Below are 19,884 nucleotides of genomic sequence, written 5' to 3'. Positions count from 1 at the left end.
ACTCTTTAGAAATTGTCAAGGATGTAAAGTATCTTCCCTTTTTTTTCTCCCTCTCTCTAGCATGTCTTTACCTCTTAGCACCAGATAGCCAGAACAAAATACAGTAGATGTGATGTGACTTTGTATTGTGCACTTCTGTCAGGATTGACCTACATATGAGTCTAACAGCGCTTTTTATAGTGGAGTTCTGCTGTGGATGAATGACTCTGGGTCTGTCTGAAAGGTTTTCCTTATTTAAAGTGTGCGTAATGTAATGTTGAAGTGATTAAAAGTACTCGTTGTTGATTAACTTGAATTAATTTTTTTGTTGATGCAAATGTCACACTCAGTTTCAGATCCAGCACAAGAACTGTGTGCCAGCTGTTCAGGTTTGCACAAACTAAGTCGCATCTCTCTTACTCCCACAGGGAGATATGAGAGATACCTCACTGAGATATGACTTATTTGTGACGTTTATCTGGTTGTAGCGCAGGTGGTCTGATGAAGGATTCTGTTGTTTCTGCTGATGGTATCTAGCATTCCTAAGCCTGTTGTGGTTGTGCCGAGTATTAGAGGTACATAAACAAAGATAAGTGTAGTCTTGAAAGAAGGCAGATGTTTTCTGCATATACTTGCATTTTATTTTATGTTTAAAACTACTTTCTTTCTTGTTGAGATTATAAGTATCAGTTTTCAATCTTTTAATGTCATTCTGGCAATAAATGTTGATGTTATGTACAGTATTCCAGTTTTACAAATTATATCTAGCTACTAATTGCATATTTAATCGCAATATTTAATATTAGTGTTGTACAGAGTTGTATACCATTACATTACATTTTAGAACATTTTATTGTGGGTGGAGCAGTGAATGAAACTTTGACCTTTAGCTTTAGTTAGCATTTTTATTTTTGTCCAATTCATATTTTAATTTATTCATATAAGGCAAACTCTTTGTTGAAGACAAAGTTTTGTTGGTTTAGATGACAAACAACTTCATGTTAATTTTATTCTTAAAGATTAGGCAGTGCAGATTAAGGGCACAGAAAAATAGCAAAAATATCAAACTGTTTTTGATACTTATTCTCTGTGTTTTATGGCTGGGTTGTTGACTTCATTGTATCTGATATAGCTTTATAAATATTCACCCATAATAATTAAGGCTGATATGTCCCCTCTGCTTGGTGATGACAGACATGCCCCAGATACACAGGATCAATTTGATTTTAAAACTCGCACTGATCAACTCTCATGCTCCACATCGTCTGATTAGAATTAATAGAGACAGCTATTTCTAGGAAGCTCATGTCCTCCGGCACTGCATTTAATTTGTGAAAAACATTATGCTCTGCCTAGCAATTGGACAAGATCATGATGTGATGATGCAGGCAATCTGTTTGTTTCAGCTAATGATTGGTAGAAATGACCTAGTGTCAGATTGCTTGATCAGCCTCTGAGTCAATGTAATTGGCTCTGGAAATGTTGGGCATTATTATGTCCAGAATGGTTGATAATATTGCATGATAATATTAGAAGTGTTATGTGTTCTGATGTTGGTAATAGCATTAATTTCTTTATTATAAACTCTCTGCATTTTCTTTTCAGTTACATGAGTTCTGATGAATACCAACAAAGCTTCATAACAGGATCGCATTTGGATGACTGTAACTTTTAACTCGTTATGCATTTGTTATTCTCTCTGCTTTACTAGAGAGCTGAGTGAACACGTGAGAACATAAATTTGAATGTTTTATTGCTTTGCATTTGTCTCCTTTGCAAGTCTTTAAAGACTGTCTTTTGCATTTAGTCCATTTAATTGATAATGATGATGTAATGATTTCATTTAAAATGAAAAAAAACTGCATTGTTCATTTCTCTTTTCTAAAAAATCAAACAAAAGATGTAGCGTCTTGTTGAGCTATTGGGGATCTAACACCCTGAGTCATTAAATTCAAATAATTCCCGGTTGTAAGTACAGCAAGACTGAAAAGAGCAATTTATCAAGGAATTATCACTGCTTTAGATGGCATATGACATGGAATTTAATCCATCTAAATTCTTCAGCATGACATCTTATTAAGATTACATTTACATTTGTGTGCACATTTCTGAACTTTTGCCCTAAATAGATCATGAATTAGTCTAAAGGATAAGTCACAAATTACATCAGATTTTCCTTCCAGCAGATGACTCCCCTTTGAAGAAAATGAAGAGAGAAAAATATATGATAAAATTATAATCATATTTATATTTGATATTTGTATTTTACTTTATATTGATTTGAAATGATTCCTTTCAGCCTTTTTGAATGGATGTTCCCCAAACCGGAAGTGACACCCATAATAATTAAAAATGCAGTAAGGTCGTCAGGGATAAGGTGGATCATTTTAATACTCTATGGGTTGTATTTGGTTGTGCTGTAGTAATACTTTGTAATTGATACGGAACTTAATATTTAACCAGTGTTGAGGTGATAAAATTGGTGTTAAATGATCATATTTTCTTGACCTAAGAACTCTAGCAGCTGCATTTTGCAAAATATAATTTTCAAAGACAAGTTACGGAATTGCCATATGATGACCAGCCAAACAGATGTGATTGACGCTGATGAATTTCTCACATGGTTTCTCTGACAGATGGAGAGTTTTGGCATTTTAAACAAATTGGAGACTGTTTTCAAACAGGATTTTTGTCTTACATCAGTGGTCTTGAACTTTTCGACTGTATCCAATAATTAATGTCATAATTAATTATTCTTTTTGTGTAGAAAAAAATAATTTAATTAACAATGTAATATCATTATTAAGTTAACATGTGATTGACATGCCTTTATTAAGCTTTACCTTTCCACCATGTTTTTTTTTTACCTTTGTATCAATTCAATTTTTGGTGTTTTGATGTTTGTTTAAATGGTTATTGTTAGAAAATAACAATCATGCAAATTAGGGTTTTCAATTTAGACAAATCCAACATTTTGTTTCAGGGGTGTGTATTTCCATTTCCATTTCCCATGTATCCCCAATTCATTAAAAATGAATATAAAATGAAGATATTTTTCTTTGACCTCCTGAGGTTGACGAACAGCATTTTCTAAAGGTTAAATCTTTTTCACTGACCAGTCTTAAATCGAGTTTCATTCCCTGATTTTTACCATGGAAATTTGATTTTTTTATTCCACAAGAAGAGAAATGGACTTCGGTTCTCAAACTTTCTGAGGTCACACAAGTTCACAGTTTTTTTTTTTTCCATGTCTAAGTTGAACTAAACCATCCCAATTGTTTCACGTGTTCTTGCTTTATCGCTATGTTTTTGGGATGTCATGGAGTTGCTCATTATATAACCTTACGTAAGTTCAAATAGAAGACCAGATTTCAACAGCTTTCCTTACGAACCCAAATATGCCCTCTCAGAACTGATAACGCTGCAAAGTCAAAGATGCACTATGTAACGCTAACCTTGACCTTAAGGGACTTTCAGTATTAACTGCAACAGCACATTCATTATTTAAACATTTTCAGTTAATAAAAATATTCTGATAAACGTAGTCATGAAATTAGGAATACCAAAATGAAGGTCTATATTTATCTTTTTATTGTGTTAACGGGTATTTTGTAGAAATAAAGCTCTGTGAATTAATTTCCACCTGTGAGCATTTATTTTCTCTCAGTCCATCTGTGATGCATCATCAGGCTGTTTTATGGTTTAATCTCAGGTGATAGTTGGATTCATATTGCGACTCTATCTCAGCTCTACTCAATATCTGAACTGTAGGTCAGTTGCATGAATCATTCATGCTGATGGCGATCATAGGGCCTACAATATTAGCTTGTGGACCAACATTATTAGCTTCTGGACTCCTCGTTGGTTGCTTCTCCAGCCCAGTAAACAAACACACGCGTTCCCAAACACCAAAATTATATATAGTGCTGATGCTGAAAACTGATGAATATTTGATTTTGCTTCATCTTCCTTGTGTGTCTGTGATCCATAGTAAAGAGATTTCTTTCTGAAACCTCTCTTCTTGCATTTTTTTTTGCGTTTAGTCCACAAGTCTTGCTAGAATGCCTTGAGGGAAGGATGGTAGGTTTTACTGGGGAGATGAGCTTGGTGCTGAAACAAGCAAAAGCCTTCGTATTACCTTTTAAAGACAATCAACTATCGTGATCTGCTCTGCTTCCCTGTGGGGGTTTCCAGCTTTCCTCTAGACCGGGCCAGGCTGCTTCGACATATGAGTCAGTGTTTGGAAGTGACAGGGCATTAGTTTGCTTAGCCCAACTTACAAGAGTGCCTCCATAACCTCCAGTGTCATGCAATCACATAAGAAATAGGGAGGCAGGCGGCCCCTACATACTCTATTACTAATGAGTTTAGTGGTGGCATGCTTTCAGTCCACAGATGTCATGGTGATGAGTGTGTGTTTCATTAGATATGCAAAGTGAGGCTGCGTATAATAAGCACATCCTACTGACATTTCAGTTCATCCATTTGGATTTAGTTGATTCTTTGTTGATATCTGGATTTCAAATGTTTATTTCTTTTGCAAGTCAGGCATTGTTGGTATATTATGTGTCATGTATTCATTTGAAAATGAGTACATGGGTATACTGTATCTGTTTGTTTAGATGTGTACACAACCCTTCAAAGTTTTAGGTTGGTAAGATTTGTTTAAGTGTTTTTAAAGAAGTGTCTCATTCTCACCCTGATTGATTTATTTTATATAAAATACAGTAAAACTGTAATATTATGAAAGTATCTGTTTTCCTTAATACATTTATAAATGTTTCACATGATCCTTCAGAAATCATTCTAACATGCTGATGTTAATCTAATTGATATAATCTAATGATTAGTATTTGAAAAGATTAAAATTTATATAAAATAGAAATGTTTTGTTACATAAATGTCCTTTTCTGCCACTTTTGATACAATTAATAAATGAGTTTTTGCTGAATAAAATGTTGTTTTTTTTTTTTCTTACTGAACCCAAACTGTAATTTGAAGTTGTGGTATACTGCATCAAATATTATTATTATTATTATTATTTTTTTTTTTTTGGTGTAAACTCAAAACAAGAACTTTTGGGTACTGTGCAAAGTTTAAATAAAGACAGGAATCAAGGTCTCTCTAACTTTCTTAATTTCTTTTTTTTTAGCGGTGGATTTGCAAGGCTGCTGTCCGCACACCCGGTTTGTAGTGCCTCCGAAAACCACACACTGGGTGGCCATTATGCAGAGAGGGAAGTGCACCTTTAAAGAGAAGATCCTTAAGGCAGCAGCTTTCAATGCCTCGGCCGTCATTATCTACAATAACAGCACCAAAGAGGACACCGTCACAATGGCTCATGAAGGTGAGCTCCATAATCGATGTATTCTCATTAAAGGGGCACTTTATTCAATCTAATAAAACAGTTTAGAAATCATTTGAATGGTTCAATACACTGATTTCACGCAGCCGCCATTTTGAAATGGCTCCGGTGGGAAGAAAACCGGAAGTGTCCCTTTTAATCATAGGAGAGTCACGAATTGTTGTGTTTAATGTAGAAATTAGTTATTCTAAAAATGTACATACATTTCTTTCATATTTTAGACTGTAGTGTATACAGTGATATAATATAATTCAGAACGTAAAAAAAAGCTCTCTCTCTCTCTCTCTCTCTGAGCTGTCACTCACACACAAGTTTTGTGCAGTGGACTGGAGACAGTCTGGGGGAAAACGTTGCTGTGCTCAGCTATAATGCATTCTTGTTTATTTACTTATTTATTTTTAATAAAAAAAAAAAAGCATTTTGGTGAAAGCAATAGCTGACACAGTAATTTCAATGCCCTTTACATTCCATTAAGTGTTTACTAAACAGACCACACAGATGCTAACCGGACATGATACAACTACACCACAATACATCAAGCTAGGCGTAATACATTATGGATTATTTATTATCAATTATTGTTTATAATACTTGCATGTGACTTTAATTGTGTTTTCTTAGTCAGATTATATTCCAATCCAGTAGATCAAGTCTAGATATTGTAATGTATGCAGTTAAACATTTATTTTAAGTATTGCAAATTCTTACAGTGATTTCATGAGTTGTGCTTTTATGTTATCTATTAAAAATGTGTAGATTTATTTTTTTTATTCTTTGTTTTCATTTTGTTAGTCTGTTTGAGGAAGACTTATGTAGTTTTGTTTTAAAAGTTGTTGTCTTTTTTATCTGTGCACATTGTGACTGCCTACTGATGTCTTTTGGCGGTTGCATCGTGACTTTTTTTTAAGATGATTTAAAAAACTAATTTCAAACCCCATGTGTTCTGTTCCATTTATGTGGTGCTTCGTTTAGCTGTTTTTGAATGCAAAAAACACATCCTGTGTGAATGTTTCCTCAGTCATTCTGTGCTGCCTGCTCTCCGTAAGTGTGGTTTGTCGAGGTGTGTGACCTGTAGTAATGGAAAGGACCAAAACAACAACAAAAAACAAAACAAAATTGTCACTAGCAAATTTGTGGATGACTCTTAGTTGTAGCCAAAACAGTAGCCTTGAGGAGCACGAGTATTCAGGAGGACCAATGCTGATTGTTACATTTTCAAGTCTGCTGGCTTGAATGTTATCATTTGTGGAGTTTGGAAAGTGTTGTGTGTGTGTAGGTATTTCATAATTTGTCTTAGAGCTGTAAACCTGCTGTGAGAGTGTGACTGGGACTGTTTGTTTGGTTTTAGAGGACATTCAGACATGATGAAGGACTGCGTGTACTGGAATCTTTCTGCCAGAGCAGTCACTATTCTGCAGGTGCACTTTCTACACACACACTTCTACCTTGGCATATATGCAACAGTTTTGGATGCACAGAGCACATTGGAATCAACATAAAACTTGTAAGCAGTGTCTTTGGACATATGATGGGGTGGGTCGACGTAGGAACAGGAGAAAGGGGAGAGATGGTGAGTCACGGCAGGACTATCAGAATGGAATCGATGAGATGTTTAAATATAGCAGGACTGCATGATTTATTCAAAAGGTCCTTTTCCCCTGCCACATATGGGATTCAAACCTCTTTAAACAAGCTGTAAAGGATAGGTACCTTACGATTCGTTTAAATTGGGATTATAAAGTAGTGCTGTCAAATGATTAAAATATTTAATCGCATTAATGTCATAGTTAACTCACGATTAATCGCACATTTTTACCCATTCTAAATGTCTCTTGATTTATTTTTGTCACATTGTTATTTTTTTATTATTATTTATTTCCTTTTAATGCTCTTATCAACATGGAAAAGTGTAACGGCTTGCTTTGTGCAAAAGTTTTTTTTTTATTTTTCTTATTGAAAACAATTGGCATACACAGTGTTCAATTTTACACTAACGTTCTCACTTGGAGCAAATAATCTCACAAAATGATCAATAAAAGGGTGAAAGAAATACTGATGAGGTCCAGATATTGATGAGGGGGTGGAAAATTCGCATCAGCTGTGTATGTGTGCTTGCATGGCCATCGAGTGGTATTTCAGACTTGACGTCGTTAAAATGGGTTTGCGTTAATACTGTTAATAACGCGTTTAATATAAAGTCATGACTGAGACAATTGTGCAAGGGTTCTCTGTTCATCTCATTTTTTCAGCAAGAGTGTAGGGAAGCAAGTAAATCTATAGGTAATTTAAATCGTTAAGGTGACTAACTTGCTGCCAGTTCAGCGTTAAAATATGTGGCTTTGTAAAATGTGAATGAAATGCCACATTAGAGGACTGAAAAAATACTAAAATAATTAATAACTACTAAATTACTAAACATTTTACAAAAATAAAAGCTAATTTCAATAAATATAATAATATTATATAAATGTGTAAAGTTTTGTGTGGATACTTGAGAAAAAATCACAATGCATTGACTTATCCAGAGAGTTCATTGTTCTAGCACTAAATGACAAATTGTGTATCTGATTTTTATACATGTAAGACAATATATTTATATATAGGTTTCAGTCACCCAATTCAAATAAACAAACAAACACTACATTTAGATAAACATATGTTCTACAGGAAGTTTGTGGTTTGTGTATGTGCATGCGTGTGTGGGTGGAGAAGTGTTTTTAACACAAAAGATGCAAGCAAACTGACACTCTTTTTAAGAGCAAGTAGCTTAGGAGAGATTTAGTTCCAGTAAGCCACGCAGTTGTCGTATTTGTATCAGGTTTTGTTATGATGTTTTACTGAAGAATAACCAGGGACTGTTTTAACCATACAAACCATAGATTTGTTTTAGTTTAAGTGATGTAGATTGAAGTGTGAAGCTAAAGTGTGAATGTGTTAAAGTCCAAGAAATAAAAGCACATATATTAACTCTGCTCTGCATTTACTGAAAACCAATATTTTAAAATCATATGTAGAGTGCATCAAATTTCATAATGCCACGTCCTCTTTTTGGCAACTGTGGTTTGAAGGATCACATCACCTTTACTGTCAGAGTCAGTCAGCATGTGCAGGGCTTAAGACCACCTTTGAGGGAGTTTCCCTTTTAACAAAGATCAATATCCGCATGCCTTAACCTTTACAGCAGGAACAGTCGATAATGAATAAACAGCACATTACAATGTAAGGCCATTCACACTTTTTTCCCCGCCTCCTTTTAATTTAAGAAGGTAAGGTTTCTACATGCATAAAGGACAAGTTATTAAAGGGTTAGTTCACCCCAAAATGAAAATTCTGTCAGTAATTACTCACTCTCATGTTGTTCCAAACCTGTAAGACTTTCGTTCATCTTCGGAACTCAAATTAAGATATTTTTGATTAAATCTGAGAGCGGGCTTCTAAGGTATCGAAACTAGCAGGCCCAGAAAAGTTAAAGACATCGTTCAAATAGTTCAAGTGACTACAGTGGTGCTATCTTAAAGTTAAGCGACGAGAATACTTTTTGTGTGCAAAAAAATAAAAAAATAAAAATAAAATAAAAACTTTATTCCACTTTCTATTAATTTTCTTCTCTGTGGGCCTCGAGATTTCACGTAGTCTAATGCCGAGTTCAGACTCCACGATTTTCAAAGTATTTGAAAATATTATTATTATTATTATTATTATTATAGCTTATCATATTTAGTTTGATAATACTGTAAGAACCAATGTCTAACAGACTGTGCCCATAGAAGTGAGTTATGTATAATGATGTATATCTGTTGGTTTTTATGCCTTTTATGGAGAAAAATGGCCTTGAAGTGGATTGGAGCTTTTCAATCTAGAGCAAATTGTCCCTGTCCTGCCCTAGACATCATCTTTACTGCTGACAAACTGCCTTCTGAGCCAGGCAGCATGCCAGTCTCATTCTCACATGCTTACACACACATATACAAGCGCTTGCATACACCAATGCGTTCAAAAATCTATACAAAATCACACCAACAGGTAGACTGCATAAGTAAGCGTTTGTTTATACAAGATAACGCACATATTGTCACACACAGGCAGCCACATTCACATGGATATTCTCTGACATCCAGACTCCTTTCTCACACTCAGGATTTGGCTGTAAGATGCAGCCGTTTTTATACACAAGGGATAATGTACCCTTGATTGCTTCCATAGCAAATGCATGCCTGTTCAATATTTGGTCGTATACTACCGTTAGTTATTAATCAACCTGATTACATGATTGAGACCGTGATATCCATAGCAATGGATGAAACAAATATGATTTATGTCAAATGATCTGTGCATTAAGTCTTGGAGTGGAAATGAAAAATAAGACCTGCCACTTTTTCTAAAATGTGTTACGTTGTTCATTTTAAAGCTAAGTTTCAAATCAGTCACTCAGTAACTTTTATATATAAATTTATGGATTTTTCACTGTTTTGTGATCTGTCCTGTCTGTGATACTACTATGAATGTTCTCCATAAATAAATAGCATAAGTTGGGCTCGCAGTTGACATGGGTGGGTACTTTGTACTGAATGACCCTGTTCACCATCACCGACTATAATTATATTTAATTGTGTTGCATTATTGTTCTATATAATCCATGAATAAAATTATTAAATGATACAATTTAAGTTCATCTTAAATACATGTTATCATATTTTTCTTAAAAGTAAGAAAAGCTGTGTTTGCAGCCACTCAATGAGAATACTCAAAATTCACTAGCATCAGAACGATGTCAAGAACAAATTCATGAGCAAATGAACATGTTGTGAATTGGGCGGAGTAATGTAAGTATTCTTGTGCATACAAATGCAAAATAATCCAAGCAATTATAAGTGAATCTAGACCCATTCTCTAAATGCATCGTTTGTATACAGTAGGTCAGTATCTCAAATTTGATTGCATTTAATAAGTGACCCAGAAATCAATTTTCTTATATATATACATTCTCATATTTGGCAGTAATAAAGTTGCTAAGCTCTGCCAAGCTTTTAGGAATTTTGAGATTTTTTTCACTATGCTTTCATCTTAATGCTTTAAGAAACAACAGCTCCATGTGGTTCCTTCAAAAACATGTTGCTACTGTCTGTCTATCTCACAAATCTCTCTAGCTATCTCTCAAAATATTTCAAGTTTGTGCCATCAGGGGTTATTTCATATTTTTGCTATGGTCAAAAAATAACATGTTATGTTACATTTACCTAAACATATTCTATCATCATCATAATAGTTATGTGATGCTATTTCTCATCGCATTTGTTATAGGGCAGTTTAAATGCAGAATATGGTGAGATTAGATCACTGACTAGGGCAGGTCTGCAATAGGTTTCCATCTGTACTGTTCTAACCTTATTATTGCTAAGCCTGAGGGCCCGAGTTATATCAGTGTCTGTGGCATGGCCTAAGCTCCAGATCGGTGTAATTGTGTGTTTGCGGTGGGGGGGCTGGACGGACGAAGTGTTTGTCCTCATTTTCGGTTGCCATGATTACTGTGCCATTTGTGTGACCAGGAGCATTACACTGAATTGGACAAGATCAGTGCATCTATGTGAGATGTTTTGATATGCTCTGAAAAGATAACCAAATAAATAATACATAAATCTGGTGCAACCTGAAATAGATTGTGTATCTTTCTTGTAAAATGTTATGTTTGAATGGAGCCTTGTATATTTGTATCTTAGTACTAGTATTACTATTAGTATTACTGTTTGTTTCACAAAATGTTCTCATATAATTTCTTTCTCCAAAGGCACTGGAGACATAGTGGCAGTGATGATCACTGAGTCCTTTGGAAAGGAGATTCTGGGATTCCTGGAGAAGAACCAGACTGTGTTGGTCTCCGTGATGGTGGGGTCACGAGGGCTGCCTAAGAACATCAACCGCGGCTCCTTGGTGTTCGTCTCCATCTCCTTCATTGTACTGATGATTATCTCCTCTGCTTGGCTAATATTCTACTTCATCCAGAAGATCAGAGACACCAGCGCAAGGGACCGCAGTCAGGTCTTAAACAACACACAGTTCCTTTGAACAAAACACACACAAACCCAGTCTCACCCTCAAGCTTGCAGCCAAAACCTTGCCAGATTTTTCTTTCAAAGGCCCCCCTCATATTTAACAGGCTAATCTGACCTTCAAGAACTTCCCGTGTGCTCAAAGATGGTAACAAATGGCTCGTCCTTCCTAGCTTGTGTGTGTGTGCGCGCGTGTGTGACCTTATTTCTCCACTGTAGTATTTGTCTCACAGACCTTTTGCTATTACCAGACCTCTGAATTCACTACTGAACGGGTTATAATATAAACGGGTTATAATAAGGTGGTAATAACAGCTGCTGGTATTTTATGAAATATGTAAAATCTGAATCTCTTAGTCACCACCTAGATTTGAAATATTAGACAAAGTTGAAATAAATGCAAAGAGAACTCTACACAATTCACATTACAATATAAATGTATTGTTTATACTGTAGAGGAGTTAAGTAAAAAGTGTGCATTTATATGCAAGGCCTTGTGCAAATTGTGCTTAATAACTTGATAATGTGTATGGTTACTTAAACTGCATTGATTATATAGGCAAAATGGAAAAGAGTGCTCTGCACACATGATTATGGCTTATTCACTGTGCAAATTTGTCTTGTAAATAAATACATCTGTTAATGATATGATGTAGAAAATATTTTAATAATAAGACAATTTCAAAATCTAAAGTAAACATTTTGTTGTGTAGTAAGCTGACTTATGATCAAGTATTTTGATGTACATTTACAGTACAATGCTGTTCAAAAGCTTGGGGAAGAAATATATATATATATATATATATATATATTTAAAATGAATTAATACTTTTATTCAACATTAATACTATACATTGACTAAAAGTGACAGTAAAATACATTTATAATGTTATAAAACTTTTCTATTTCAAATAATTGATTAACCATCTATTCATCTAATAATTGTAGAATTAAAACTAAAAACAAAAAATATTAAACAGAACAACTGTTTTCAACATTGATAATAATAAGAAATGTTCCTTTTGCCCTAATCAGCATATTAGAATGAATTCTGAAGGATCATGTGCTCATCAACAACACATGTGCACTTCATTTGAAAATTCAGCTTTGCCATCACAGGAATAAATCACATTTTAAAATATATTCAAATAGATGGTTATTTTAATAATTTTGTTAATAATATTTCACAATATTAAAGGTAGGGTATGGGATTTGCAAAACGGCCGGCAGATTTTGAAAATACACAACTTAAAAGGTCCTACCATCTTTCGTCCAACGCTGGCCCTGACTCCACCCATTCGAAGAACATGGATGCGCAATCATGCATCTGCAAAACTCAGATGCGCGAGATTGCACTTTCTCTCTTTCTGTACCGAGGCGTTGCATTTACTGTGACTGGGTCACAAGCTTTGAGTATGTGCAGACATAAGGGGACATTCGCGTGAGGGGGAGGGGGGTGTAGACCTTATTCAGAGCAGCGCCATGACAGGTATGAAAGTGAGGCTGTAAGAGATAGACTTACCGTGTTTCCAATGGCATCGACTGTAAAAAGCTGAATAAAGCGGCTAGATTACTTACAATTACCTCGCTTTCATTCTCATTAAAAATCAAAGATGGCGCTGCCGTGAATAAGGTGTATGGTCTGACTGTTTGATTGACACACTGACTGTCTAATGATTCTAGGTAGTCTTGGAAATGATTGGCTGGAGTTTTTCAAGTCCTGTCCGTTCCACAGATTATTACATTTTCATTTCAGTGCTTCTAACTCAGTGGTTGTAATAGTGTATAAGTGGGTTAGGAATAGGATTTCAAGTGATTTTGAAAAAAATGGTCAAAAAAGAAAATCACATACCCCCCTTTAAATAAATGCATCTTTGGTGACCAAAACAGATTTCTTTCAAAAATATCTGAAAAAAAAAAAAAAATTACTTTTTTTTGCAAGGTGTAAATGTATTTGTATAATTAGCAGGTCTTTTTACTGTTTTAAATTTGTCATAAATGTAATTGCTAACACATCTTGTACATTTCATTGACTTGTTCTTTAATTAAGCTAATTATAATTAGTGCAGACTGACCCTAACCCCTTTGGCATTTTTAAACTTTAATTAAAAAATAATTTGGCCATTTAATGAACCATACTTGGTCAATATTAGTCAATTTTAAGAGGTTTATGTCTCAGTCTGTATTTGTGAGAACATTTTGAGGCCTTTGCAAATATAGCACACACAAAAGCTTTAGTTAGCGCTAATCCTTTGGGCCCTGGTTGGTCCTTTGGCGTTTTCTGTGAACTGTCGACAATAAATCACTGAGCTATTTATTTAGCAATAAACTGGCAGAATGAAGACCGAGGACATCTCAGAACATACACTTATAAACACACACAGACAATGAACTGCCCATCTCAAGCTGCACTTAGTCTTATTTATGGCCATCTCTGCCATGCCTTTTGCTAACTCTGCCTTGCCTAATGCAATCCTGATAAGACACTCAGATATGTTGCTTTTATCACAATTAATACCGCTAATGCTTTCTCCTCATTATTATTTACCCCTACCTTGTTTATCAAAATCTGAAATGTATTCCTTAACTCTTATTAGTCATTTTAATTTCCTGTTTCATTAAATCAAGCTGCGAATCTAAAAGTGTTTGACTTATTCTCTTCTCTTGTCCTTTGTAACTATAGCGACGGCTGGGAGATGCTGCCAAGAAGGCTATTAGCAAGCTGACTACCAGGACAGTAAAAAGAGGGGACAAGGTGAGGTTTTTTGATGTCATTGCTTGTTTATTTTTTCTCAGGCTCATGTCCATGCCTGTTATGGAACCGTTTCCTGTTATGGAACAGTTTGTCTAATTCTCCATTCATAATGCATCTCCATACTCGACTCACTGGACGCGTACACGTACGACTCACTGGACACGTACACAGTACAGCTAAATATGGTTGCCACTCTTCTTCCGAGTGCTTAGTCACATTCTTTATGCACACATCTTGGTTATTTACAGCTGCATTCGACAAATAAATGAATTCTTGAAAAATACATGAAATCCAAGTTTCTCCAACCAGTCTTGCAGTCTAGCAAGAACCCATACTTTACAATCCAGAGTGCATGCAGTTTAAAAGCAGATGTCTGAAGAGCATAAACAGAACACGGCGCCTGAAAATTGCTGGATGATGATATGTATCTGATCACTATTATTACATCAGAAAAGGCAAACTCAGAACAGGTTAAACTGTTGAAATCCATGTTTCAGGGTACATCCAAACAGACTGCACTGCTTTTATGTAAAGTGACTAGGGATAACAAAAACTAAAGCACAGTAAATGCATGCGTCATAAACCTTTCGTTGATAGAATTGATTCTTTTATATTTATGACTGATTGCTCTTGATTTAATCAGTAATTGGCCATTTAATATTGGTGGTTGACAGGTTAGGTTCAACTCAGCAAGTAATCTGACTGATTGTACCACAGTCTAAAGAGACATTGACCTGTGTAAAGGTGAATGACTGTCAGGTGAGCGAGTCAGGGCCGTGAGACTTCACAACTGTTAGGTTTGGAGAAGGGGTGTAGCCGTGCCAGTCAGTGCATATCATAGCCCAGTCAAGGTCAGCTCACATCAGCTATGAATAAAACATCAGTGGCCTTGGAGAAGTGCTGCAAGAAATTGAAACCATTCATCTGAGAGGTCATGCTCAGTAGAGATTGAGTGAGAGAAGGTCTGTCTGTCTTCGTCTATCTCTCTCTCTACTTTTTCCTTTTTAATCGCATACACATTTCGATCAGTAATGACACATTTTCCTGAAGCATCTTTACAGCTTCACTGCTTTTGGCCGAAGCCTCTCGGCCTTTGAGTATTGGCCAGCTCCCTCTGCAGGGACCGGCAGGACCACAGTCGATGACTCTTGCGCTAAGAGGGGCCCATTAGAAACCGAACACCACTCACCACAACATGACCTTGACCATGCAGAGTAGACAGGACACTGCCAGGTGACGGAAATAGCATCTAGAGTAGAGAAGGTGCTTCCAGGAAGAACAAGGCAGAGTGTGATATAAAACCTAGGAGGATTTTTGTCACTTTCTAAATGGCTCCATTGCCCAGGGAGGCCGAGTTAGCTGGCTGAGTGATGCGTTGCTTATCAGAGGTGTATTTATACTATGATGATAATATCTAAATAGTATTTGAAAATTGTACTGCTCTTTGGTGTACTTCATAATTGTAAGTCTTACAGGAATATGATTATAGAGTAAGAATACCATAGAAGCATTGATATTCTGATAAATAATACAATTAATATTAGATAATGATTAGTATTATTTGTATACTGTTGTAGTATTTATGAATATTTTGAATTGGCTCGTTTTGATATTTTTAGTTTACCTTTTAATAATCTTGTTATCTGCTTTTGTGTTTTTATTAGTTATTTAGTTTAGGTTTGGGATATTAGAATGTTTAGGTTTAATTTATTATTTAATTTAGGTTTTAATAAAAAAAAAAAAAATTGATAAGGACGTCCTTACTACATTTATTCATGCCCCGGTCTAAGTCATTGAAAAAAAATCTGCCCATACCAAGTCCCGATCTATTTTTTGTATTTTCCTAGTGCTTGGTGCACACTTCAAGCACATTAAGTTATTAAAATCATTCCAATGTAATCAGGGCCTTGCAGAGAGTTCCTCAGGACATCTATCACACAGAGTAATTCCACCTTAACAATTACTATAGTAAATGGTTATTATGGTCACATATTATGGTAAAAGTGCAAGTTATAAATATTTACTCAAAGGAAAAGTAATAATCTGAATAGTTAAATAGTTAATAAAAAATGCAATGAAAAAACTACTCAAGTAGCTAGTTACTAGTAACTTCGGATCATATGCTTTCACTTGACTGTAGGTTCACGGACACTTCATCCAACGCTCTTGGTGTTCTCGAACCTTCCTGTTACGACTCGAGTGTGAAACCGCTTCAGACAATCCATTGCTTGCAGGAAACCAAACAAATCATTCAAACTCATTTGCGAACCAATTTAGACCGGTCTGCCAACTTGTTTGATGAAGTCTTTGAACAGAATTGAGTCAAAAAGTGTGGTTCGTTTGTGAATTGAGCATCGCTCATGCCCCAGAAAAAAGATACCGCTTGCTTGGAATAAACTATGCATTTAACAACATCTATTGAATTAAAATAAAGTAACGAGAGGAACGTCACCCAACTTAACAAATTAAAAGTAGTTTGTTTTTTTCATTAGAAATGTATTCGAGTTAAAGTAAAAGCACCCACATTTAAATCTACTCTTAAAACTACAATTTTTTCCAAAAAATACTCAAGTAAATGTAACAAAGTAAATGTACTTCATTACTACCCACCTCTAGGGACTACTGTTTTAAACTTCTTGTATTTTATATGTGTAAGCAAAGCAATTGCAAGAAAAAAAAAAAGTGGAGATAAGATTAGAAACCATGAAGGTCACAGTGTCAGAATGCCAGTCTGTCAGACAGATGCTCGAACATGCATTTCATGACACCTGTGTGACCACACTTGATGTACAACACTTCGGATCGCCGATGCTGATCAGTTATCTTATATCTTTTTTAATTTCAATTAATGAAAACAATTTTTAATAGTTTTTGTTTTAGTGAATGATAACACTGTTCATCGCTAAAATAAACAAAGCAATAACCAGATACACAAACATCACTATACTAGATCATTTTGTCATGATCTGGTTTTTCGTAATTGATACTAAAGGTTTTTTATAACCCAAAGCTTAGTATTTTAGTATGAAATTAGTAAGAAAGCTTAGTATTAAGCTTTGTTAGTCCTTTTGTAAAAAATACAGATCACTAGTCACTCCTACAAGTAGGCAATGTTTCCTCAGTGATGTCAAGATCGGCTTCAGACTGACCTCACAGGTCAGTCTAATGACAGATGGGCTGAAAGCGGAGCCAGAGAAATACAGCATCTTTGACACATTGTATCTACTAAATCTGCTGAACGATCTCCTGCTCACTCATCCTCCAATAACTAGATGGATACAGAAAGTTGACATGAGTTTCTAGAGCTATACTGATAAAATGTTTTCCACACTACTTTCTGATTCTACTCTATTTATATTCCTATTTTTGGGGTCTGTGTTAGGAAATTATTTGACACAAAATACAGTCGGAATGTTCAGAATGGCATGCTATCAAACCTCATATGGAGTATGCAGTATGTGTACGATGCAGGGTATGCAAATCTACTGTGTTCTTGGAATACTCAGATGGCCTACCTCATTTGCCAAAATGTGCAGCACACAACCACTTCATTAATTCATTCATTCATTCATTTATTCATTCATTCACTCATTCATTCACTCATTCATTCAGCGAGTGACAACCAACCATTGACTGCTCTTTTTTGTGCCTTAACTTATTGTTTGATTAGACTTCCAGAAGTTAAGAAATATGCTCTGTAGTATACACTATTGCACTCAGAATGTACTTGATATATATGATATATATTTTGCTATTGTAACTGTACAGATTGCTGTAGTTGGACTAATCTGTTTGAAGAATTTAGGTCACTACTGTATGAAAGTATTATCTAAACCTTAAATGGTGAGCTTGAGAACAGCTGGGTGACTTGAACGCTAGGAGGTCAAGAGATCAGATCAATATAGAGTGTAATGCAGGCACTCAAAGCATATTGCCAAAAGAATTTCACACTTTATAATATTTCTCATAAATGCATGTCATAAGGCCAGCATGCATATTTAATAATAATGGGCTTGTATGCTTAAGTATAAATAGTAGGGAGGATACAGGATACAGTAGGGATTTCTGTATGTTATATATATTTTTTTGAGTTGTATAAATGTTATAAATTGTTGTCATATAGTCATATTGAGGGGAGGGGGGGGGGGGGGGCATATTTCTTTTTTTTTTTTTTTTTTTTTGTCCTTAGCTGATCACATCCACCAAGTAATATACAGCAGGACATGATAATGGTTGCTGGATTTCTATTTCTGTGTTGTTCTGCCAAGTAGCATTGGTCAAAAATGCAGCCCACATAACTATTTTAAAAATGAAAGATAATCATAATTGATAAGTTTAGAGTATGTCATGTCATACAGCGTTTTTTTAGCGTTCTTCTAGTGTTGTCAGTGGTCATTAATTGCATCTTCTAAATCTTCTAAATTGCAGTTTCTGTCTTATGACATTTACTCTCTGTCTTGTTTGACTGGCAAATGATCCTAAAGCTGCCGTAATGTACTGTATATTACAGGGGTGCCCTAATATTACTTATAATGTTGACAATTTCATTTTTAGCTACATTTTGACTTCTGAAAAAGCTCATCTTTATTATTTGGCTTGTTTATTTTTTTTTTTTTTTCAGGAAACAGAACCAGATTTTAATCATTGTGCGGTGTGCATTGAAGGTTATCAGCTAAACGATGTGGTCCGCATCCTTCCTTGCAAGTAAGTGTGTGTTTAGTTTTGCTTTGTGTAATAAGGGCATTATAATCTCCACAAAAGTCTAGGCACACAATGTTTCTGTCTTTCTTTTGTTTTTGTTTTTTTAAATGGATATAATGGTTTAATGGTTAATGGATAATAACAATATAGTAGTTGTAATAGTAGTAATGATTGTATTTATAATAATTTGAATTCAGAATTTGTTCAGGAAACTTCCCTTGCTATGGTGTAGATGAAGATATTTCTGTCTTCTTAAAGCTACAGTCCGTAACTTTTTTGGGTTTAAAATTATCCAAAATAAATTTGAGAAAGTACATAACCAGCCAGTGTTCAGAACTATCTGCTTGCCTCTCGATTCAAAACGTTAAGCTGGTAATAATGTTTTTAATTCCAGTGGTATTGGTGGATTTCAGCGAGAGATTCAAGCATGTCTTTGCGTCATTACGTCACATCTACACACATAAAAAATGACCCGTTGTAAAATGCGAAAGTCTTTGGACTGAGAGTTTGCATGGTTTGATGTGATATGATCGTTAGATTGACTACAATGCTTTTTTTCCCTTTATTGGTCAGATGACAATTTAGTAGACTTGTAGTCAAGACCGCCTAAACCGAGACCAAGACACTACCAAGACCAGAGGATATCTGTTGCCAAGTAGGAACTAAGGTTGTGACCAGAGGGAAAAAAAAAAAAACAGACTAGTGTTGAAGCTAAGCAATAACTTGTAAGATTTTGTTTTGATTTTGAAGTCTCCAAATGAATCCATTCTGCAATTTTTAAATGCATAATTATATTTTTAAAAATCAAAATTATAGGCTTCAGTGCAGGATCGGAAAGTTGGTCGTTTTGTCGCTATGGTTACACACACACACACACACACACGCCGTTAGCGGTGCGCTCAAAGTTTTCTGTCAGTTGTGCAGTTACCCAAATCTCCTGAATGAAGTTAAAACCCATCATGTCACTGATATGCGTTTTACTAAATATTAATACATCAAAAACTGTACATGATATGTGTTTTACTAAATCAAGTAAT

The 19,884-nt window shown here is 35.1% G+C and overlaps 1 protein-coding gene across 4 annotated transcripts in view; it reads left to right on the top strand.

Moving 5' to 3' along the window:
- Positions 1-19,884, top strand: part of rnf130 (ring finger protein 130) — a 39,427-nt gene that overhangs the window by 8,723 nt on the left and 10,820 nt on the right. For all 4 annotated transcript variants that reach the window (XM_039664471.2, XM_039664470.2, XM_089134923.1 and 1 more), the window contains exons 3-6: positions 5,132-5,326; positions 11,130-11,380; positions 14,075-14,146; positions 18,768-18,850. In XM_039664471.2, the coding sequence (XP_039520405.1) occupies positions 5,132-5,326; positions 11,130-11,380; positions 14,075-14,146; positions 18,768-18,850 (601 nt within the window). The remainder of the gene's footprint in view (positions 1-5,131; positions 5,327-11,129; positions 11,381-14,074; positions 14,147-18,767; positions 18,851-19,884) is intronic.

The sequence above is a fragment of the Pimephales promelas genome, chromosome 9 (assembly GCF_988280905.1).
Source record: "Pimephales promelas chromosome 9, fPimPro1.hap1.1, whole genome shotgun sequence".
NCBI classification, from domain to species: domain Eukaryota; kingdom Metazoa; phylum Chordata; class Actinopteri; order Cypriniformes; family Leuciscidae; genus Pimephales; species Pimephales promelas.
Note: the sequence above shows the minus strand (reverse complement) of the source record. Positions and strands in the feature narration are given on the sequence as shown.